The sequence below is a fragment of the Mandrillus leucophaeus genome, unplaced genomic scaffold (genome assembly GCF_000951045.1).
Source record: "Mandrillus leucophaeus isolate KB7577 unplaced genomic scaffold, Mleu.le_1.0 Scaffold55, whole genome shotgun sequence".
Lineage (NCBI taxonomy): Eukaryota > Metazoa > Chordata > Mammalia > Primates > Cercopithecidae > Mandrillus > Mandrillus leucophaeus.
This window is the reverse complement of record NW_012105919.1, coordinates 367,316-389,616: the sequence shown is the minus strand read 5'-3', so window position 1 is coordinate 389,616 and position 22,301 is coordinate 367,316. Positions and strand designations below refer to the sequence as shown.

Below are 22,301 nucleotides of genomic sequence, written 5' to 3'. Positions count from 1 at the left end.
GCATGGTGGCACGAGCCTGTACTTCCAGCTGTTGGGGAGGCTGAGGCACAAAAATCACTTGAGCCTGAGAGGTGGAAGTTGCAATGAGCCGAGATCATGCCACTGCACTCCAACTTGGGCTACAGAATGAGACTTTATCTAAAAAAAAAAAAAAAAGCCAGGTATGTTGATGCACACCTGTAGTCCCAGGTACTTGGGAGACTGAGGTGGGAGGATCAGTTGAACTCAGAGGATCGAGGCTGCAGTGAGCTATGATTGTGCCACTGAGCTCCAGCCTGGGTGATAGAATGAGACCCTGTCTAAAAAAAAAAGATTCCAAGCTTCTGAGATGCAGCGAGTCTAGGGATCATGACCTGGGGATCTGCCCTAGGATGCTGCGGTGGTGGGTGCTCTAAGGCTCCATGATAATGGGTCCTGAGCTCACAAGCTCTGAGAGGCAAAGGCAGCAGGGGGCCAAGCTCCCCAGTTCTGAATTCTGAGATTCTATAAATCAGAGTTGACCTTTAGATGCCTGGATATTAAGATTCAAAATCCAGGAATATTTTATCTTGAGTCCAAAATTCTGGGAGGCCAAGGTACTGTTGTTTCCTCTAGGATTTTTCTTTCTTTTTTCTTTCTTTTTTTTTTTTTTTGAGACAGGTTCTTGCTCTGTCACCCAAGCTGGAGTGCAGTGGTGTGATCATGGCTCACTACAGCCTTGATGTCCTGGGCTCAAGCGATTCTCCCACCTCACCTGCCCAAGTAGCTAGGAGCACTGGCATGGACCACCATGCCAGGCTAATTTTTAAAATTTCTGTAGAGACGGGGTCTCATGTTGTTGTATTTGTCTGTTCTCATGCTACTATAAAGAACTGCCCAAGACTGGATAATGTATAAAGGAAAGAGATTTAATTGACTCACAGTTCCGCAGGGCTGGGGACGCCTCAGGAAACTTACAATCATGGTGGAAGGGGAAGCAAACATGCCCTTCTTCACATGGTTCTAGGAAGGAGAAGTGCCAAGCAAAAGGGGAAAAGCCCCTTATAGAATCATCAGATCTCTTGAGGACTCACTCACCATCAAAACAGCATGAGGGTAACTGCCCTCATGATTAAATTACCTTTCATGGGGTCCCTCCCATGACACCGGGGGATTATGGGAATTACAATTCAAGGTAAGATTTAGGTGTGGACGCAGAGCCAAACCTTATCAGTTGCCCAGGCTGGTATTGAACTGCTAGGCTTCAGCAATCCTCCTGCCTCAGCCTCCTGAGTAGTTGGGACTACAGGGGTAAGTCACCAGGCCCAGCTAATTTTTAACATTTCTATAGAGATGGGGTCTCACTGTGTTGCCCAGGCTTGCCTCAAACTCCTGGGCTCAGGTGGTCTCCCTCCTCGGTCTCCCAAAGCACTGGGATTACAGGCGTGAACCACTGCACCTGGCCTCCTCTAGGATTTTTAAGGCGTCTTATGAATCTAAAAAGTTCTCACATTCAGGATTCCACAAACTGGGTATCCTTTGGGCTTGAGATTCTGCTTCTGCGATGGATCCTGGGGAATATCCAAGGGCCTATTTGCTACCCTTGGGTGTTGCTGGGCAGGAATCTGCCTGCATTTCCCACCCCAATTTCTACATCCTGCACCCCACCCCCACCCCCAGCAAGCCTGGCTGGGTCTCTGCCCCGCCAGGGCCCTGAATGACTGTCCCGTGTCCCCAGGTCAGACGGCCCTGCACATCGCCATCGAGCGTCGCTGCAAACACTACGTGGAGCTCCTCGTGGCCCAAGGAGCTGACGTCCATGCCCAGGCCCGTGGGCGCTTCTTCCAGCCCAAGGATGAGGGAGGCTACTTCTACTTTGGTAAGGAGGGGCGTGGTGGGGGCCGACAGCGTGCTGGAGAAGCATGGCGGGAGACAGTGTGATACTGCTTGGTGTCTGCAGCCCTGACCATCCCCCAGACACCCAGGGCCACTCTGGCCATGGGCGCAGACAGCACTCTGGAGCACAGGCTGCACGCCAGTCTTGGTCACGGGGCCCTTGCCTCTGAGGTGTAAGTGCTATTGGGGAACTTGGCACCATGGACCTGGATTCAGATCCTCACTCCAGCCAGGCACGGTGGCTCACACCTGTCATCCCAGCACTTTGGGAGGTCAAGGCAGGAGGATCGCTTGAGGCCAGGAGTTTGAGACCAGGCTAGGCAACATAGCAAGACTCTGTCTCTTTTAAAAATTTAAAAAATGGCTGGGCGTGGTGGCTCATGCCTGTAATTTTAGCACTTTGGGAGGACAAGGCAGATGGATCACCTGAGGTCAAGAGTTCGAGACCAGCCTGGCCAACAACATGGTGAAACCCCATCTCTACAAAAATAACAAAAATTAGCTGGGCATGATGGTGGGTGCCTGTAATCCTAGTTACATGGGAGGCTGGGGCAGGAGAATTGCTTGAACCTGGGGGACAGAGGTTGCAGTGAGCCAAGATTTCCCCATTGCATTCCAGCCTGGGTGACAGAGTGAGACTCTGTCTCAAAAAAAAAAAAAAAAAAAATTAGATGGCATGGTGTCATGTGCTTGTAATCCCAGCTGCTTCGGAGGCCAAGGCTGGAGGATCACTTGAACCTAGGAGTTCGAGGCTGCAGTGAGCTGTGATTGTACCACTGCATTCCAGCCTGGACAACAGAGCAAGACTCTGTCTTTAAAAAGCAAAAAGAAAACAACAAAAAAAGCCAAATCCTCACTCTGCACTTTCCAGGCATGTGACCTCACTTCCCTCACCTTCCCCAGCTGTGCAGTGGGGATCATGAGAGGCCCTTGGGCTGTGTTGTCAGCACCCAGCCTGTATTGTCTGTGTCCTTTAATCTGGTTTATGCTGGGACCAACATCACCAGGCCCAAAGCCCACCACTGCCGTTGTCATCGCTGGACTCATGAAATATTTTGAATCTTGCCCGTGCTTAAAGGCACTCATTATGTGCAGCTCAGGGACAAAGTCACAGAAAGAATTCCATCATCGGCTGGGCACGGTGGCTCATGCCTGTAATCGCGGCACTTTGGGAGGCCAGGGGGGCAGATCACTTGAGGTCAGGAGTTTGAGACCAGCATGGCCAACATGGTGAAATCCTGTCTCTACTAAAAATACAAAGATTAGCCAGGTGTGGTGGCAGATGCCTGTAATCCCGGCTACTCGGCTGAGGCACAAGAATTGCTTGCACCCAGGAAGTGGAGGTTGTAGTGAGCCGAGATTGTGCCACTGCACTCCAGCCTGGGCGACGGAGTGAGACTTTGTCTCAAAAAAAATAATAATAATAATTCCATCATTGGATGTGTCCAGTCCCTGACAGCCTCCGACTCGCATGGCTGTGCCCTTAACTAGCCATACCCTATCACCCTGGCATCACCCAGAGAAACGTGCAGTTCATATCCACTGCTGGTACTGTCTCCATCATCCTCAGAGTGCCACAGTGTCCATCCCCCGAGTGTCTGCAGGCAGAGTCCCACCCTGGGCCCCCTTCGCTGACCTCCCACCCTCCACCCTGGCCCGTAGGGGAGCTGCCCTTGTCGCTGGCTGCCTGCACCAACCAGCCCCACATTGTCAACTACCTGACGGAGAACCCCCACAAGAAGGCAGACATGCGGCGCCAGGACTCGCGAGGCAACACGGTGCTGCACGCGCTGGTGGCCATCGCCGACAACACCCGTGAGAACACCAAGTTCGTTACCAAGATGTATGACCTGCTGCTGCTGAAGTGTGCCCGCCTCTTCCCCGACAGCAACCTGGAGGCCGTGCTCAACAACGATGGCCTCTCACCCCTAATGATGGCTGCCAAGACGGGCAAGATTGGGGTGAGTATACAGCTGGGGGCACAGCTGATCCACCCACTTGTGCCCCTCTGCACACACACATAAGGGTCTGCTGCTGGTATTCATTATTGATATGTGCACACACCTCCCAACACGCCAACCCCAGTGTGCAGATGTCCCAGCTCAAGAACCTGCTATGGCTCCCTAGTGTCCAGCCAAGCTTCTTAGCTTCATCCCTGAGCCTCTTGCCTCATGTCACCCTACTGGATGTTCACCACTCCACCCCCACCAGCCAGGATGCGCCGCAGATAGGAAAGTGAGTACCAGGGCTGTAGCCCAGCAGTGCTCCCAGCCTCGAACCTGCTGAGTGCCCCTGCCCTAGTTCCTTCCCCTTTCTGGGCTGCACAGCATGGGGCCTGGAGAAGGGTTTCTCAACTTCAGCACGATTACTTTGGGCGGCAGGTTCTTTGTGGTGGGGACCATCTTGTGCTTTTGCCAGACATTGATCTGCATCCCGGGTCTCTACCCACCAGATGCCAGGAGCACCTTCCCTTACACTTGTGACCACCAAAAATATCTCCAGAACGTTGCTGAAATGTCCTCTGGGGGGCACTGTCACTGTGTTTGGGAACCAAGTCTGGAGTGCCCTAGAGGCAGGAGCACCTGTCCAAGCCCCGGGGCTACCACTTCCCAGTGCGTGACCTCAGACATCTCATCTCCCTTTTCTGTGCCTCAGTTTCCTTGTCTGTAAAATGGGGATATAAGAGTGCCCTCTGGTGTGGTGTTGTGACAGTTAAATGCGGTATCCACATAAGGCTCTTAGGAAGGAGCCCAGGAGAGGCAATAAGTTCTCACTTACATGTCTGTAATGCCAGCTAGTTGGGAGGCTGAGGTGAGAAGATTGTTTAAGTCCAGCCTGGGCAACATAGTGAGATCCTAAATAAATAAAAACCAAAGTAAAAATAAATAAATAAAAATGTAGCAAAAATTACTGAAATTGCAATTATTCCAGGACCCTGAGGCAGTAGAAAGGCTCCGGCTTAAATCCTAGCTTTGGCTGGGCTCGGTGGCTCATGTCTGTAAACCTAACACTTTGGGAGGCTGAGGTGGGAGGATCACTTGAGCCCAGGAGATTGAGGCTGCAGTGAGCTGTGATAGTGCCACTGCACTCCAGCCTGGGCAACAGAGCAAGAACCTGTTTCAAAAAAGACCCCAAAATCCTGGCTGGGCACGGTGGATCACGCCTGTAATCCCAGCACTCTGGGAGGCTGAGGTGGGTGGATCACCTGAGGTCAGGAGTTCAAGACCAGCCTGGCCAACATGGTGAAACCCCGTCTCTACTAAAAATACAGAAATATTAGCCAGGTGTGGTAGTGGGCACCTGTAATCCCAGCTACTCAGGAGGCTGAGGCAGGAGAATTGCTTGAACCTGGGAGGCGACGGTTGCAGTGAGCTGAGATCACGCCACTGCACTCCATCCTGGGTGACAGAGTGAGATTCTGTCTCAAAACAAAAACAAACCCCAAAATCCTAACATTGCCTGACCTTGGGCAATTCCCAACCCCTCTCTGTGCCTCAGCTTCCCTGTGTGTAAGCCAGGGAAGGAGTGGTAACAGGAAGGACCGCATATGATCGTCAGTATTATAATTCACGTATTATTAAGATGGATTCATTGCTATTTTAACGGCATGAAGAAGATATTCATTACAATTAAGATGTTGAAGGCTCATTCAGGTTCCGTCTGGCTCCAGCTGACTGGTTAAGTGTCTTCTGGAACACCTTTCATTTTTCCCAGCCTCCACTCCTTATCTGTAAACCAAGATAATAAGAGCAAGAATTAAACAAGATGAGGAAGGGGTCCTCCAGCAGCCGGTGCTCAGCTGTTTTCTGGGGAGGCGTCATGTGCTGAGCTGGGCCCAGCCCTGGGGACCTCTCCAGTGTGAGCCCCCTGACCCTCCTGGCCCCCTGTGTAGATCTTTCAGCACATCATCCGGCGGGAGGTGACGGATGAGGACACACGGCACCTGTCCCGCAAGTTCAAGGACTGGGCCTACGGGCCGGTATATTCCTCGCTTTATGACCTCTCCTCCCTGGACACATGTGGGGAAGAGGCCTCCGTGCTGGAGATCCTGGTGTACAACAGCAAGATTGAGGTGGGCTCCAGGAGAGGGCATGGGGTGTGAGGAAGGAGGGGCAGGGCTGGGAGCAGGGATGGGGCCCTGGGGCTGGGCTAGGGGAGAGAGCCCCAGCCTCTAGGGCCCAACGTGGTGAATCTGTTGGCTGAATGCAAGAGAAGGTGCCAATTAAGTGCCCAGAACAGTGTCTGGCATGTGAGGAAATGAGCAAGACTTGTGGGAAGGTGGACTTTTGGAGCAGGTAGGACTGGGTTGGGATCCTGGCTCTGTAACTTACATGCCGTGTGTCTCAGAACAAGTGGCCCCACCTCTGTGGGTCTCAGCTTCCTCGTTTGTAACCTGGGGATAAGGATCATGCATATCCCATGGGGCTGTTGGGAGGACCAAAGAGGTTAATTTTAGAATGGCCTGGTACAGAGTAAAGATTATGTCAGCTTTTACCATTCGTGGTGGTTATATGAACTTTTGAAAGCTCTTTTTTTCAGCGAGGCATGGTGGCTTATGCCTGTAATTCCAGCATTTTGGGGAGCCAAGGTGGGCGGATTGCTTGAAGCCAGGAGTTTGACACCAGCCTGGGCAATATGGCGAAACCCCATCTCTACAAAAATAAAAATAAAAATAAAAGTTAGCTGGGCGTGGTGGTGCGAGCCTGTAGTCCCAGCTACTTGGGAGGCTGAGGTGGGAGGATCACCTGAGCCTGGGGAGGTCGAGGCTTCAGTGAGCTGAGATCATGCCACTGCACTCCAGCCTGGGTGACAGAGGGAGACCCTGTCTCAAAAAACAAAACAAAACAAAACAAGCTTTTTTTTTTCTACTTAGCAATATTTTGTGAACATCATTCTGTAGTTTTAAATATTCTTTGGTAATATTGTCGCTGCATGTAAATGTACCATATTCAAATGAACCGTTCTCTTATTGTTGGTCACTTGGGTTTGTTTCTGCCTGTAACTATCAGGAATAACACTACAAGAGCATCTCTGTGGCTGTGTTATTGCACAAATCATGATTATGGAGAAACTCAAGTCATTAAAGGGCTAGGAAGCTATACAAAGGGAGCAGAAAATGCTGGGGACTGGGTGCAGGTGGTCACCCTTCTAACCCTGCCCTGTGGCTTACTGGTCTGTGAGCTTGGCTTCCTTGCAAGACCTCATTTCTCTTATTTTTTGAATTAGTGGCCATCTTGATTTAAATTAGTAGTGGCAGCAGGTTTAGCATCTCAGGTGCAAACTGATTGATTGGTAGTGTCTACCCAGGGAACTGTATGAATACAATTGTGCAGGGCTCAATTATTGATGGCTGCCCTGGGTTCAGAATTGGAGAATTGTGGTAAGTCAATCATTTATCATCTTTGGGCAAAAATTTCTCAATCTTTCTCTCTGAATCAGAATTTCTGAGAATGGAGGCCAGGATTTATACTTGCAGCAAGCTACATAGATGATTTTGCGGCCAACAGGTTGGTACTATCCACAGACTGGAGTTTGGGAACCATGAGAATAAATGTCCTTTTTTCTTTTTTGAGACGGAGTCTCGCTCTTGTTGCCCAGGCTGGAGTGCAGTGGCATAATCTAGGCTCACTGCAATCTCCGCCTCCCAGGTTCAAGTGATTCTCCTGCCTCAGCCTCAGGAGTAGCTGGGATTACAGGTGTGCGCCACCACGCCCGGCTAATTTTTGTAGTTTTAGTAGAGTCAGGGTTTCACCACGTTGGATAGGCTGGTCTTGAACTCCTGACATCAGGTGATCTGCCTGTCTCGGACTCCCAAAGTGCTGGGATTACAGGCGTGAGCCACCGTGCCCTGCCTGAAAATAAATGTCTTTTAAGGGACTTTCCAGTTCTGAGTTCTGTAATGCTAGAATAGGGCGGAAAGGCACATTGAGGCAGAATTGGGCAGAATCTCAAATGGTGAGTGCGGGAGCTTGGGGCTGATGTTCAGTGTCTGTCCAGTTCCCCATGAATCCTTGAACGCAGCTGAGGAATGGATGGAAAGAGAAAGCGCTGTCGGGGCGGAGGGTGGGGGAAAGCACAGCCGGGGCAGCCTGTCAGGACCCCCCACCTCAGGAAGGCAGCCCCTGACCACCCTGCCTCTCACAGAACCGCCACGAGATGCTGGCTGTGGAGCCCATCAATGAACTGCTGCGGGACAAGTGGCGCAAGTTCGGGGCCGTGTCCTTCTACATCAACGTGGTCTCCTACCTCTGCGCCATGGTCATCTTCACCCTCACCGCCTACTACCAGCCGCTGGAGGGCACGGTGAGTGCCCAGGGACCGGGCAGGGGCTGGGGCAGGCACTGGCTGAGCCATGCAGGACGGGGGCACAACCTCGTCCCTCTGGGTCCCCTGTAGGAGGAACTGGAGAAAGTTTAGGGACAGGTTGGGGAGGCGCCCTCCAACATGCAGGGGTGGCCCTGAGCTGGGAGGAGGGGGACTCAGGAGCAAGAGAGTGAAGGAGGAGGCTACATGGGATCCAGATGTTTTGGGTCTGGGGGAACATCTGGATTGGGGGCCAGATGTCGGAGGGGCCGGGTGACGACCTGTGTGCCCTTGCTGCTCCCTAGCCACCGTACCCTTACCGCACCACGGTGGACTACCTGCGGCTGGCTGGCGAGGTCATTACGCTCTTCACTGGGGTCCTGTTCTTCTTCACCAACGTGAGTGCCTGGCCCCCGTGCCCCCCACTCTGCCTGCTCTCCTCTTCCTCTTCTCTTCCTGCACCTCTTTTCTCTCCTTCTTCTCTTCTCTCTCCTCCAAATCGTCCTTCTCTTTTCCTTCCTCTTTTTATTTTCCCATTTCTCTTCTACCTCCTCCAATCCCATGTTCTCCATCTCTGCTTTTTTCTCCTTTTCTAACAGGAAAGAGTCCTTTGTCTTTTCTCTGTACCGGCCTCTGCCTCCCTATCTTCTGTCCCTTTCTCTGTCTCCTCTTTCCTCCTCTCCTTTCCTGCTGGCCCCACCCCTTTCATGTGCCCCCTCCTGTCTTCCAGATCAAAGACTTATTCATGAAGAAATGCCCTGGAGTGAATTCTCTCTTCATTGATGGTTCCTTCCAGCTGCTCTAGTAAGTGGAGGTCCCTGGGCCAGCAGGTTTTGGGTGAGGAAGGTGGGTTTGGGCTGCTAGGTAATCCAGATTCAGGAAAGAGGTGATTCTATTAGAATGAATCCACCCAACCTGGGCAGCTCTAACCCAAAGTCAGGACAAAGCCACAAACAACAGGGTTTTCTGGTTAAAGAAAAATTCTGATTGCTAGGGAGTTATCATATATACCATGGATAGAAATAATTATGCTGGTGAATGATTGCTAATGTCTGCCTGAAAGGCCATGTTAAGAATTTTGCACCTGTGTCTGTGTTTAGTGGGAAAGAGTTGGGATTGATTAATGATGTCTGCCTGGGACACAGGATGAGAGAGTTACTGCGTGTGTGTTACCTCTTCCACATTTCCCTTAGAGTTGGAGAACGATGAAATTCACTTAGCCACAAAGTCTCCACTGAACACCACTAAATCTGTCTTTAGCAATTCCAAGGGGCATCACTTCAGAATCTTGTGGGACCTCAGGATTAATTGCCAGCTCATTGAATGTTGTTGTTAACAGAAAGCTGGGGAACCCTGCTAATCCACTTTGTTTCTTTCCTGGGGGTCTAGAAGGCATTGGGAAGTCCTGATACCCTGGAGGGCTTGGAGGCTTGTCTCCCCCTCCGGAGCCTCATTGTCCCCTCTCCCCTCTGGCCTCTCTTGTGGTCTCTGCTGCACTGCAGCTTCATCTACTCTGTCCTGGTGATCGTCTCAGCAGCCCTCTACCTGGCAGGGATTGAGGCCTACCTGGCCGTGATGGTCTTTGCCCTGGTCCTGGGCTGGATGAATGCCCTTTACTTCACCCGTGGGCTGAAGCTGACAGGGACCTATAGCATCATGATCCAGAAGGTACGGGCTGGGAGGGCCCTCTGGACTCGTGTGTTCCTGGAGGGAGCCACACACACCACATGCACACTTATGCGCCTGCAGACCTGAGGATGCCGGGTACCGTGAGGGCAGGAGGCATGGTCTGGACACTGGGGTGGGACCAGGGTGGAGATGGAGAAATGGGGAAAGTGAGAAACCACATGTCTCCTGTTTGCCTCCATAATCCCACTGGGGTCTTTAGATCCTCTTCAAGGACCTTTTCCGATTCCTGCTGGTCTACTTGCTCTTCATGATCGGGTACGCTTCAGGTGAGCTCTGGGTGCTCAGGTGGGCCTGGCAGGGGTGGTGCAAGGACGGGAACAGTAGCCATGATATATTGGGGACAATAGCAGCCTTGCTGAGTTCTTTTTTTTTGAGATGGAGTTTCACTCCTGTTGCCCAGGCTGGAGTGCAATGGTGCAATCTCAGCTCACTGCAACCTCCACCTTCCAGGTTCAAGCAATTCTCCTGCCTCAGCGTCCCATGTAGTTGGGATTACAGGCTCCTGCCACCACGCCCCGCTAATTTTTTTTTGTATTTGTAGTAGAGACAGGGTTTCACCCTGTTGGCCTGGCTGGTCTTGAACTCCTGACCTCAGGTGATCCACCCATCTTGGCCTCCCAAAGTTCTGGGATTACAGGTGTGAGCCAATATGCCTGGCCACTGAGTTCTTATTTGTATGCCAGGCACTAGACTAAGTAACGTTTCCATCCTTGACCCCCAACAAGCCTGTAAGCTAAGTGCCTTTATTATCCCCTGTTATAGAAAAGGAAACTGAGGCTTAGGAGGGTTAAATAACTAGCACAAGTTCAAAAGCCAGTGAATGGTGGCTGGGTGCAGTGGCTCACGCCTGTAATCCCAGCACTTCGAGAGGCCAAGGTGGGTGGATCACTTGAGGTCAGGAGTTTGAGACCAGCCTGGCCAACATGGCGAAACCCTGTCTCTACCAAAAAATACAAAAATTAGACAGGCATGGTGGCGCGCAACTATAGACCCAGCTACTCGGAAGGCTGAGGCACAAGAATCGCTTGAACCCAGAAGGTGGAGGTTGCAGCGAGCCAAGATGGCACCACTGCACTCCAGCCTGGGCAACACAGCGAGACTCTGTCTCAAAAAAAAAAAAAAAAGAAAAAAAGCTAGTGAATGGTAAAACTGGAGTGTCAGCTATTGCTACAAAGGAAGCCACCTAAAGCTTAGTGGCTTAAAATAGCACCCACTTGTTATTATTATTATTATTATTGTTTGTTTTTTTGTGGCAAGTTCTCTGTAGCTGAGGCTGGATGGCAGTGGTGCTCTTGGCTCACTGCGACCTCTGCCTCCCAGGTTCAAGCGATTCTCTTGCCTCAGCCTCTCGAATAGCTGGGATTACAGGCGTGTGCCACCATACATGGCTAAGTTTTATATTTTTGGTAGAGATGGGGTTTCACCATGTTGGCTAGGTTGGTCTCGACCTCCTGACCCCAAGTGATCTACCCACCTTGGCCTCCCAAAGTGCTGGGATTATAGGCGTGAGCCACTGTACCAGGCCAACTTATTATTGCTTATGAGTCGGTGGGTCAGCTGGGTGGCTGTGCTGCCCTGGGCCAGGTTTGGTTGATCCCTACAGGCTCTTGTGCCTGTGGTCAGCTGGCAGGCTGGCTGCCGGCTGACTAGTCTAGCTAGTATGGACTTGGTTAGAGGGGCTTTGCTATCTATCTTCCACGTGGTCACTCATCTCTGGCCAGCTAGCTTGGGCTTGTCCATATGGTAGCCTTAGGCTTCCAAGAACATGAGCAGAAGTGTTCAAGGACACCTCCTGGCATGGCATCACTGCTGCCTTACTCTGTTGGCCAAAGCAAGTCCCAAGGCCAGCCTCGATTCAACGGATGGGGAAGTAGACGTCATTTCTTTTTTTTCTTGTTTTTGGGTGGAGACAGGGTCTGGCTATGTTGCCCAGTCTGGTCTTGAACTCCTGGGCTCAAGCAGTCCTCCCACCTCAGCCTCCCAAAGTGCGGGATTATAGGCGCGAGCCACCATGCCTGGCCTAGACTCCACTTCTTGGTGGGAGAAGCTGTAAAGCCACATTGAAGGGGCATGGATACATGGAAGGATAAAATTTAATAATTAAACTACTAGCCCAGGTATTTTCTTAAATCCTGACATCAGCTCCCTTTGATACACCTTCTCCCTGATGTCACGATGCCACTCAGAAGCATTCTGGGACCTCAGTGGCATGGGCCATGAGGGAAGGACCAGGGACCAGGGCTGGAGAAACTGACCAAGTCCTTGGGCTGGTCCCTGAGGGGTGGGTGATCTGACATCAATGCCCAGCATCCAAAGGGGAGTGGCCAGCTCAGGTTAGACCCAGACACATTCACATCTGAGCAGGTTCATCTGGGGACGAGCCTGGCAAAGGAATCTCATGAGGGTGATACTTTAACCCATGACGGTGGCCAAGGCTCTATGTGGATTATTGGGGGGAAGTGGAATTGTGGTTTTCACTAGGGAGATAGGGACAGGGTACAGCTTTCCCCTTCCAGGGATCACACTGGAAAAACTAGACAGTGTCGAAGATTCAGCAGTTTGGGATTCAGGTCAGCGATCTAGCCTTACTGCAGTCCTAGTTATTGAAACCGAGCAGAAACAAGGGTTAGAGTAGCAGCTGAGCAGTCAGCTCAGTCACAGGGCTTCTCCTTATAGGATGCACTAGATCTCGGTTCTGAGGCTGACATGACATAAACAGGACACACATGCTTCTCTTCCCACACTTTGGTGCCCATAGCAGACATTACTAATCGATCACAGAACAGTTTTTCTGGTGAGTCCAGACAAGGTCTCAGAATCCTTCTCTGCTGAGAAGGTGCTATACAACTGAAGAGCATTAGCATATGAGTTGAAATCTGCATACTCTGATCTCTGGTTGCAGGCAATATGACATTCTATGCCCCACTGACTGATGGGACTGAGCCTTCTTCATGCTCCCCTCCCTGGCTGGTTTAGGGACAGGTTGTTGCTGCCAAACTGTGTTGAGAAGGAATCTGAAGCTTCACCTGGGCTTAGTAGGAAAGGAGAACCATGATGAGTTTGAGATGTCTGGAACAGGAGAGGCCCCTTAGAGAACATGGCTTCGGGGACAGTCAGGACTGGTGCCTGGTTTCAGCCCCCATTTTTCCTCTCTGGGTTGGGGTGCAGTGGGAAGCTGTCAGACAGAGAGTCTGCCCCTGGGAATAGGGACATTCCAGAGCCCCCAGTACCTCTAAGAATGGTAGGTTGCATTAGGATTTCCCAACACTATTGACATTTGAGACCAGATCATTCTTAGTGGCAGGGACCATCCTCTGCATTGCAGGGTGTTGGGCAGCACCCCTGGCCTCCACCCACCTGATGCCAGTAGCACCCCCACCCCCAGTCATAACAACCCAATATGTCTTTAGACATTGTCAAATGTCCCCTGATGGGGAAAACTGAGACCCTCCCTGGACTAGATCCTGAAAACCTCTTCCCTCCCAGTAGCAGGGAACCACCAGGTTGTGTAAGGAGGGGTGAACTGTCCCAGTTTGGAAACAGAGCAGGTCAAAACTCCCATGCTTTTCAGTAGTGAGATTGCGCCTGTGAGTAGCCACTCTACTCCATCCTGGGCAACATAGCAAGACCCCATCACAGAAAGAGAGAGAGAGAGAGAGAGAGAGAGAGAGAGAGAGAACCTCTTCCTATAAGCAAGAGTTTATGGAAAGAGCAAAGGCTTCAAAGGCTTTGGGATCAGGAGGACCTGGGTTTGGTGTGGCTTGGCTGACGTGCAGGGTGACACAGGTCAGCGTGTGGGCCAGGGTGCTCCCCTCATTAGGCCTCAGCTTTCCCCTCCAGCAAATGAAAATGACACCCTCCACCTCTGTGCGTGTCCTCACACTCAGCAAGTGCCACCCCCACCCCTCCCACAGCCCTGGTCTCCCTCCTGAACCCGTGTGCCAACTTGAAAGTGTGCAATGAGGACCAGACCAACTGCACAGTGCCCACTTACCCCTCGTGCCGCGACAGTGAGACCTTCAGCACCTTCCTCCTGGACCTGTTTAAGCTGACCATCGGCATGGGCGACCTGGAGATGCTGAGCAGCACCAAGTACCCCGTGGTCTTCATCATCCTCCTGGTGACCTACATCATTCTCACCTTTGTGCTGCTCCTCAACATGCTCATTGCCCTCATGGGCGAGACGGTGGGCCAGGTCTCCAAGGAGAGCAAGCACATCTGGAAGCTGCAGGTGAGGCCCCAGGGCCCCCAGCCCCATCCCACCGGCCACCCTTGTCCTTCTAAGGACACTCACCCGACTGGCTTCCTCGGCCTTCCATTCTGAGCAAGCCGTGTCTTCTCATTCTGCCTCCACTTCCCTGTCTGTAAAATGGGCATCAGAGGCTGCTGCTGACTTCCCGGAGCTGCCTCATGAATTTCGAGGTGGCTTCTTACCTGGCCACCAGCAGTGGACTCAGATTCTCCTTGCGGTTCAGCTCACAGGACACAGTTGGCTCCACCCAGCATGACTGAGTGACTTCTGCCAGCTCAGAAAGTGCTCAGTGGCCATCAGCGTTTCAGCAGGTGTCCCATGCTGAGCCCAGGGGCAGCTTTTATGCTTCAGCACGCCAGCACAGGGATGTCAGCATTCTCACGGGGGTCTTTTACTAGCAACCGTGAGCATGCTTCCTAGAGGAGAAACCAATGGGGACAGGGGCTGCCTTGGCCCCGGGGAGCTGCAGCCTTTACTTCCCAAAAGCTTTCTATACAATCCTGGGAAGCGCAGGCCCTGGGATCACAGCCCTCCCAGGCCAGGTGCAGCCTCCAAACCTGGTGTCCTAATAAACAGTGCTGCCCCATGGCCCAGGAATACAGCACCCATATTTACTTTGACTGTGCATTTCAGGAAAATGGTGCAGTGAAAAAAAAAAGGCGCAAGGTTGTCCTCCCAGGACTGCGTCTGAGGGAAACAACTCCGGCCTGCTCTTAACCTTTATCTGTATTGCTTACTTCATTGGGCCTCAGTTCCCCCACTGGGCATTACAGGATGCAAACAGGGCATCCTGTGGGCTGGAGTGCAATGGCACACTCTTGGCTCACTGCAACCTCTGCCTCCCAGGCTCAAGTGATTCTCCGACCTCAGCCTCCCAAGTAGCTGGGACTAAGGTGTGCACCACTGCACCTGGCTAATTTTTGTATTTTTTGTAGAGATGGGGTTTCACCATGTTACCCAGGCTGGTCTTGAACTTCTGAGCTCAAGCGATCGGCGGGCCTTGGCTTCCCAAAGTGCTGAGATTGCAGGTGTGAGCCATTCCACCCAGCCTCAGACCATTATATTAAAAAAAAAACAAAAAAACTGCAAATTTAAAAATTAAGAGTTTCCCTATGAAAATCCAGATTTCCGGCTTTTCTTGAAAAGTTGGAAGCCCCAGGCAGTGCAGGGTCCAAATTCCTGCCTGGGAGCCCTCAGGTGGGGTAAGTGGCAGCTACCCCCTTAAATGGGGGCATTTGCTCCCTGTTCGCCCCAGTCTCCACCCCTCCCTCATGTTCTCAGCACTGAGTGGCGACTGCTGTGTCAGTGTGATGGGGCTTGGACTGCAGCCTTTCTGCACCTGATCCTGTTTCACCCATTTGTTTTCCTGCCTGCCACCTGTGGGTGTTTGAGTTTATACATCCTGTGTCTAGGGGGCGGTAGGAGTGTAAATGCCTAGTTCTGGGCCCACCCTGGCCGCTTGTCTCATTTCCGCCATCAGAGCGGCAGGCGCAGGCTGTGAGGCTCACTGAGGTCCCTCCTGACCCTCCCTCTCCGCAGTGGGCCACCACCATCCTGGACATTGAGCGCTCCTTCCCCGTGTTCCTGAGGAAGGCCTTCCGCTCCGGGGAGATGGTCACTGTGGGCAAGAGCTCAGACGGCACTCCCGACCGCAGGTGGTGCTTCAGGTGAGGCTGGGGCAGTGGGGCCGGGCAGGCAGGGCGGAACCGTCCCCACTGGCTCGGGGCCACTGCTGCTCCAGCGTCGTCTACCCATTGCAATTTCTGGAGCCACTGAGGCCCCAAGAGGCCCAAGCAGAGTTTATTTCCACCAGGCGATCTTAGGCAAGTCGGCCCACCTCTCTCAGCCTCAGTTTCTTCATCTGTGAAATGAGACAATGATAGCATGGGCTCCTAGGCTGGTGGTGCGGATTAGACAGGTCAGCACATGAGAAGTGCTCTGCCAGTGCCCGACGCGCACTGGGACACCACAGGCTCCCCTGTTCCTTGCTCAGCGGGAAGCAGAGACTTGGATGGTGGGTTCATTTCAGAGCATCACCCTCTATCTAGCAAACAGTGGGGTGGGCTCTAGTGCCTTGGGTGAAATGGGAAGCTGAGGAATCTGCAGTTTCCAGGGCTGGAGACCTCACCCAGCCCATCTGCAGAATGACTCTGTGTTCCAGAGGCACAGGGAGTGCCAGCTTCTTAGGTGAACCCCTTCATGAATCTTTTCTTTTCAGTTGATTCATTCTTTAAAGTGGTTGTCAGCATAAAGCATAAGCAGAATGTTGTTTGTTTGTTTGTTTTGAGACGGCGTCTTGCTCTGTCTCCCAGGCTGTAGTGCAGTGGCACGATCTCGTCTCACTGCAAGCTCTGGCTCCTGGGTTCACGCCATTCTCCTGCCTCAGCCTCCCGAGTAGCTGGGACTACAGGCGCTCGCCACCGCACCCGCCTAATTTTTTGTATTTTTAGTAGAGACGGGGTTTCACTGTGCTAGCCAGGATGGTCTTGATCTCCTGACCTCGTGATCCACCCGTCTCAGCCTCCCAAAGTGCTGGGATTACAGGTCTGAGCCACTGCACCTGGCTGAGCATAAGCAGAATGTTTGGAGTCAGGCAAAGTCAGTTTCCTCGTCTGTAAAATGGGAACAATAACAGCACCCACCTCCTAGGCCAGCTGATCAGTTCAATTCCATTTTTTATGTTTGTTTTTAGAGGCAGGGTTGCTCAGGCTGGAGTGCAGTGGTGTGATCATAGCTGACTGCAGCCTCCAACTCCTGGGCTCAAGCAATCCTCCCATCTCAGCCTCCTCATGCCACCATGTCCGACCAATTTTTAATTTTTTTGTAGAGATGGGGTTCTTGCTATGTTGCCCAGGCTGGTCTCAAACTCCTGGTCTCAAGCGATCCTCCCACCTCAGCTTCCCAAAATGCTGGAATTCCAGGTGTGAGCCACCACCCCCAGCCTCTGTTCAGTTTGAATCCAAAGCTCAAATCCTAGCTGGGTGTGGTGGTTCACGCTTGTAATCCCAGCACTTTGGGAGGCCAAGGCAGGAGGATTGCTTGAGGTCAGGAGTTTGAGACACCCTGGGTAACAGGTGAAATCCCGTCTCCACTAAGAACACAAAAACTAGCCGGGCGTGGTGGCGGGCACCTGTGATCCCAGCTACTCAGGAGGCTGAGGCAGGAGAATTGCTTGAACCTGGTAGGTAGAGGTTGCAGTGAGCCGAGAGTGCGCCACTGCACTCCAGCCTGGGGGACAGAGCAAGACTCTGTCTCAAAACAAACAAAAATGAATAGATAGGATAATATGTAAAAAATAAAAAAAGATAATATGTCAAAACAAATGAGTGGATAAACAAAATGTGGGCTATGCGTACAGTGAAATATTATCTGGGCCAGGCATGGTGACTGTAGTACCAACACTTTGGGAAGCAAGGCAAGAGGATTGCTTGAGCCCAGGAGTTCAAGATTAACACAGTGAAACCCCATCTCTACAAAAAAATTTAAAAAATTTAGCCAGGTGTGGTGGCATATGCCTGTAATCCCAGCTACTCGGGGGGCTGAAGTGGGAGGATCACTTGAGCCTGGGAGGTCAAGTTTGCAGTGAGCTGTGATAGTGACACTGCACCCTCGCCTGGGCAATGGAGTGAGACCCTGTCTCAAAAGAAGGATAAAAGAAAAAATTTCTGCTTGGGGAAATGGAAGAGTTTTGGAAATAGACAGCAGTGATGGTCACACAATGTGGATGTGCTTAATGCTACTGAATTGTATACTCAAAAATGATTAAGATGGAAATTTTGTGTGTGTGTGTATACACACACATACACACAACCAATACACACACACACACATACACACACAACCAATATACACACACACACAAATACACACACACACACAACCAATTTTTTTTTTTTGAGATGGAGTCTCACGCTCTGTCCCTCAGGTTGGAGTGCAGTGGCGTGATCTTGGCTCACTGCAACCGCCTCCCAGGTTCAAGCGATTCTCCTGCCTCAGCCTCCTGGGTCGGTGGGACTACAGGCCACCATGGGACTACAGGCCACCATGGGACTACGGGCCACCATGCCCCGCTAATTTTTTTTTTTTTTTTGTATTTTTAGTAGAGGCAGGGTTTCACCATGTTGGCCAGGCTGGTCTTGAACTCCTGACCTCGAATGATCCACCCACCTTGGCCTCCCAAAGTGCTGGATTGCAGGCATGAGCCACCACGCCCAGCTTTGTTATGTAAATGTTACCATAACAAAAAAAGGAGGGTGTGCTGGGGATGGTGGCATGGGGAACATCTCTGTGGGGCTCCCCATGACCCTCTGCTTGGGCCCCACCAGGGTGGATGAGGTGAACTGGTCTCACTGGAACCAGAACTTGGGCATCATCAACGAGGACCCGGGCAAGAATGAGACCTACCAGTATTATGGCTTCTCACACACCGTGGGCCGCCTCCGCAGGGGTGAGTGGAAGGGTGGGTGCAGAGGGGAGCCCCAGTCCCTTCTCATCACAAGTTTGCTTTGAGCAGTCCTGCTCCTTTCCGGGACTCGGTGTCCGTGTCTGCAGAATGAGAGAGTGTGCCCCTGAGTTTCCTCTGCTGCCCGTGAGTGCCTGGGGTACCTCACCTACATGGCTTCATCCTGGCCATCCCTACTGTTGACATGAGCTGGCCTGGGGAGGGAGGACGAGCTCCTCAGCCATGCCCATGTGGAGAAAACCTTCGTGTTTGTCCAGTAAGCCGTTAGCATGCAAGATGAAGCTGGAGAGGACACGGGCACTCAGGGCATTCGGCTCCAAGCTTGAATCCTGGTTCCTCCATTCTCTCCTGGGGAGGCACCTTGACCTCTCTTGAGCCCCAGTTTCAACCTCTGTAAAATGAGTATAGTCACACCCCTCCCAACCCCTTCAGAGCACTGTGGAGTGCCCAGTACACAGTAGGCACTCAATATATGCACACTGTCTCTCCACCAACCCCCAACCCCTCCCTCTGATGTGCTCGCGGTGCAGATCGCTGGTCCTCGGTGGTACCCCGCGTGGTGGAACTGAACAAGAACTCGAACCCGGACGAGGTGGTGGTGCCTCTGGACAGCATGGGGAACCCCCGCTGCGACGGCCACCAGCAGGGTTACCCCCCCAAGTGGAGGACTGATGACGCCCCGCTCTAGGGACTGCAGCCCAGCCCCAGCCTCTCTGCCCATCCATTTCTAGTCTAGCCGCATTTCAGCAGTGCCTTCTGGGGTGTCCCCCCACACCCTGCTTTGGCTCCAGAGGCGAGGGCCCAGTGGAGGTGCCAGGGAGGCCCCAGGACCCTCTGGTCCCCAGGCCCTGCCTCCCCACCCTGGGGTCGGGGCTCCCGGCCACCTGTCTTGCTCCTATGGAGTCACATAAGCCAACGCCAGAGCCCCTCCACCACAGGGTTCAGGCCCCTGCCCCTGCCTCTCCATTATTTATTTGCTCTGCTCTCAGGAAGCGACGTGACCCCCGCCCCAGCTGGAACCTGGCAGAGGCCTCAGGACCCCGTTCCAAGTGCACTGCCCAGCCAAGCCCCAGCCTCAGCCTGTGCCTGAGCTGCATGTGCCACCATTTTTGGAAGCGTGGCAGCTTTGCAAGGGGCTGTGGCCCTCGGCATGGGGCCGTGCCTTCTGTATGTTCTGTAGAGCGTCTGGGATTTGCTGGTGCTCAATAAATATTTTTTCATTGATGGTGGAGATGGCAGGACGATGGTGGGGGTGGGAGGGATGGTAACAGGCATGAGACTACAGCGAGGGAGATGGGAGAGCTAGGAAATGCCTGGGGGGAGCCAGGGGCAGGGGTGAGAGTGAGGGCAGAAGTGCTGACCTGGAGGCATTTAGAGTGTTAGTGGTTGGGGGCTGGACTGGGTGGTTGTGATGGTGATGGTGGCCTGAGAGGTGGCTGAGGTGGCTGTAGGGAAGGTGGGGGTGGAGGGAGGGGAGGAGGGTGATGCTGGTGGGGGTAATAATGCTGGTCAGGGAGAGTCAAGTTGGCAGGGCAAGAGTGATGCTGGTGGGGGTGACAGTAGTGCTGGCTGGGGGATAATGATCCCCGTGGAGACAGTACATTTGGGCAGCGGAGAGTAATGCTGGCTGGGGGTTGACGATGCAGGTGTGGGGGCTCTGCTGCTCATCAGGGAACAGTCATGCTGGGAGTGCTGCAGGGAGGGCTGTCCTGCGAGTGGGGAGGCGTAGCAGTGGGCGAGCCCGGAGTGTCAGCAGGGGTACTGGGTGTGCACGCGGGTTGCTGTGGTGAGGACTATGGTAGCAGGGGCATATTGGCAGTGCTTGTGGAGCTGGGGTGGGTGGGGGTCGTGGTGTTGCTGGCTGAGTGGGATGGTGCCTCCTTGAGGACTGCCTGCCTGTGTCTGTCCACGGGGCCGCATGCCACCTAGAGCTCTGAGCCATGAGCCAGAGGTGAGGCTGACCCTCTTCCCTTCTGTATTAGTCTGTTCTCACGCTGCTGATAAAGACATAGTCGAGACTGGGTAATTTATAAAGAAAAAGAGGTTTAATGGATTGATAGTTCCATGTGGCTGGGGAGGCCTCACAATCATGGCAGAAGGTGAAAGGCACATCTTACATGGCAGCAGGCAAGAGAGAAGAGAGCTTGTGCAGGGAAACTACCCTTATAAAACCACCAGATCTTGTGACACTATCACCAGAACAGCACATGAAGGACCCGCCCCCATGATTCAATTACCTCCCACCAGGTCACTCCCACGACACGTGGGAATTGTGGGAGCTATAGTTCAAGAGATTTGGGTGGGGACACAGCCAAACCATACCACCTTACCAGGGCAGCCATTAGCCTGGGGTCACACCCAACACCAATCAAGTTCTGAGGCAGCTCCAGACCTCCTGGCATGAGGAGGGACCCCACAAACACCCACCCTGCTGCCCCCACCCCAAAGCCAAGGAAGCCACAGCCAGCTAGAGTTTCCCATGGCCTCCCAGCTCCGGGTTCAGCCTGGGGCTGGGATCTCACATCCTTCTGAAGCTTCAGTTGAGAAGAGCTTGGGTCTGGGAGGAGACCAAGGCCAAGGGCAGCTGCAGTGGAAAATAGCACGGGGCTTGGGTTGAGCAGTCCTGGATTTGCATTGGCAATGGGTTATTTGGTTCAGGGAATGTTAGTTGAGTCACTTTACCTCTCTGGGCCTCCACCTCTTCATCTGTCAGAAGGGGAGAGTCAGTGGCAGGAGGGACATGAGTCTACCAAGCTCCATGAGCAGGAGGGAGGACTCAGATTATCACCAAGTCTGGCCAGGGGGCTCCAACCCCTGACCTCCTCCTACATTGCTTTCCAGGAGCAGATTGTACCCTTCGTGGTCCAGGGTAGCCCAATTCTTCCCAGGGCTCCATGATTTTTTATCTGTTCCCACACCCAGACGGGGTCTTCAGCCAGCGCTCTCAACAGGCATCCCCAAAGCCATTCTGGTTAGATGGGTTGTGTCGAAGGCTGCGCCTGAGCCAGTCCCCATGTCCGGGTGACCGGGTGCTTCCTGGTGAACCTCCCCAGAACCACAGGGAAGCCCAGCTAAGAGTGGCAGGTCAGCTCTTCGGAGGCTGCAGACAAACATCTTTCCCTCAGGCCAGGCTCTGGGAAGGAGTAGCCAAGTGACTGAGCCCCTGGGGCTCAACTCTGAGAAAGGCAGTAGGTCTGGGGCAGAGAGAGAAACACTTTTCCTTTTTCTCTACTCTGATTGAAGTGAAAACACTCTTAAGTTGTTGCTGTTGGGCTTTTCCCCTGGGTTGGTCAGAAGACAAAATGGCCACCTGGATCTTCCCTTAAAGCTGGTTGTTTGGGACAAGGAGGGGGCCTATTTTGCCTCGGGTGCCCTCGAAACAAGCAGGGATAGTGAGGGGGGGATGTTGGCATGTCGGGGAATGTCCTAGAAAGCTCTGGATTTGGGCCAGGTGCAGTGGCTCATGCCTGTAATCCCAGCATTTTGGGAGGCTGAGGAGGGCAGATCACCTGAGGTCAGGAGTTTGAGACCAGCCTGGCCAATATGGCAAAACCCTGTCTCTACTAAAAATACAAAAATTAGCCAGGTGTGGTGGTTGCCTGCCTGTAATCCCAGTTACTTGGGAGGCTGAGGCAGGAGAATTGCTTGAACCTGGGAGGCGGAGGTTGCATTGAGCCAAGATCTCACCATTGTACCCCAGCCTGGGTGACAAGAGCAAACTGTCTCAAAAAAAAAAAAAAA

General features: G+C 52.7%; 1 protein-coding gene across 2 annotated transcripts in view; it reads left to right on the top strand.

The window, feature by feature from the left end:
• Positions 1-19,791, top strand: part of TRPV4 (transient receptor potential cation channel, subfamily V, member 4) — a 38,124-nt gene extending 18,333 nt beyond the window's left edge. For both annotated transcript variants that reach the window (XM_011997843.1, XM_011997844.1), the window contains exons 5-16: positions 1,697-1,837; positions 3,517-3,815; positions 5,747-5,926; positions 7,999-8,157; positions 8,463-8,555; positions 8,888-8,961; positions 9,660-9,825; positions 10,046-10,112; positions 13,761-14,077; positions 15,638-15,765; positions 18,424-18,545; positions 19,091-19,791. In XM_011997843.1, coding sequence (XP_011853233.1) covers positions 1,697-1,837; positions 3,517-3,815; positions 5,747-5,926; positions 7,999-8,157; positions 8,463-8,555; positions 8,888-8,961; positions 9,660-9,825; positions 10,046-10,112; positions 13,761-14,077; positions 15,638-15,765; positions 18,424-18,545; positions 19,091-19,248 — 1,904 coding nt within the window. In that variant the 3' untranslated portion in view covers positions 19,249-19,791. The remainder of the gene's footprint in view (positions 1-1,696; positions 1,838-3,516; positions 3,816-5,746; positions 5,927-7,998; positions 8,158-8,462; positions 8,556-8,887; positions 8,962-9,659; positions 9,826-10,045; positions 10,113-13,760; positions 14,078-15,637; positions 15,766-18,423; positions 18,546-19,090) is intronic.
• The last annotated feature ends 2,510 nt before the right edge of the window (positions 19,792-22,301 follow it).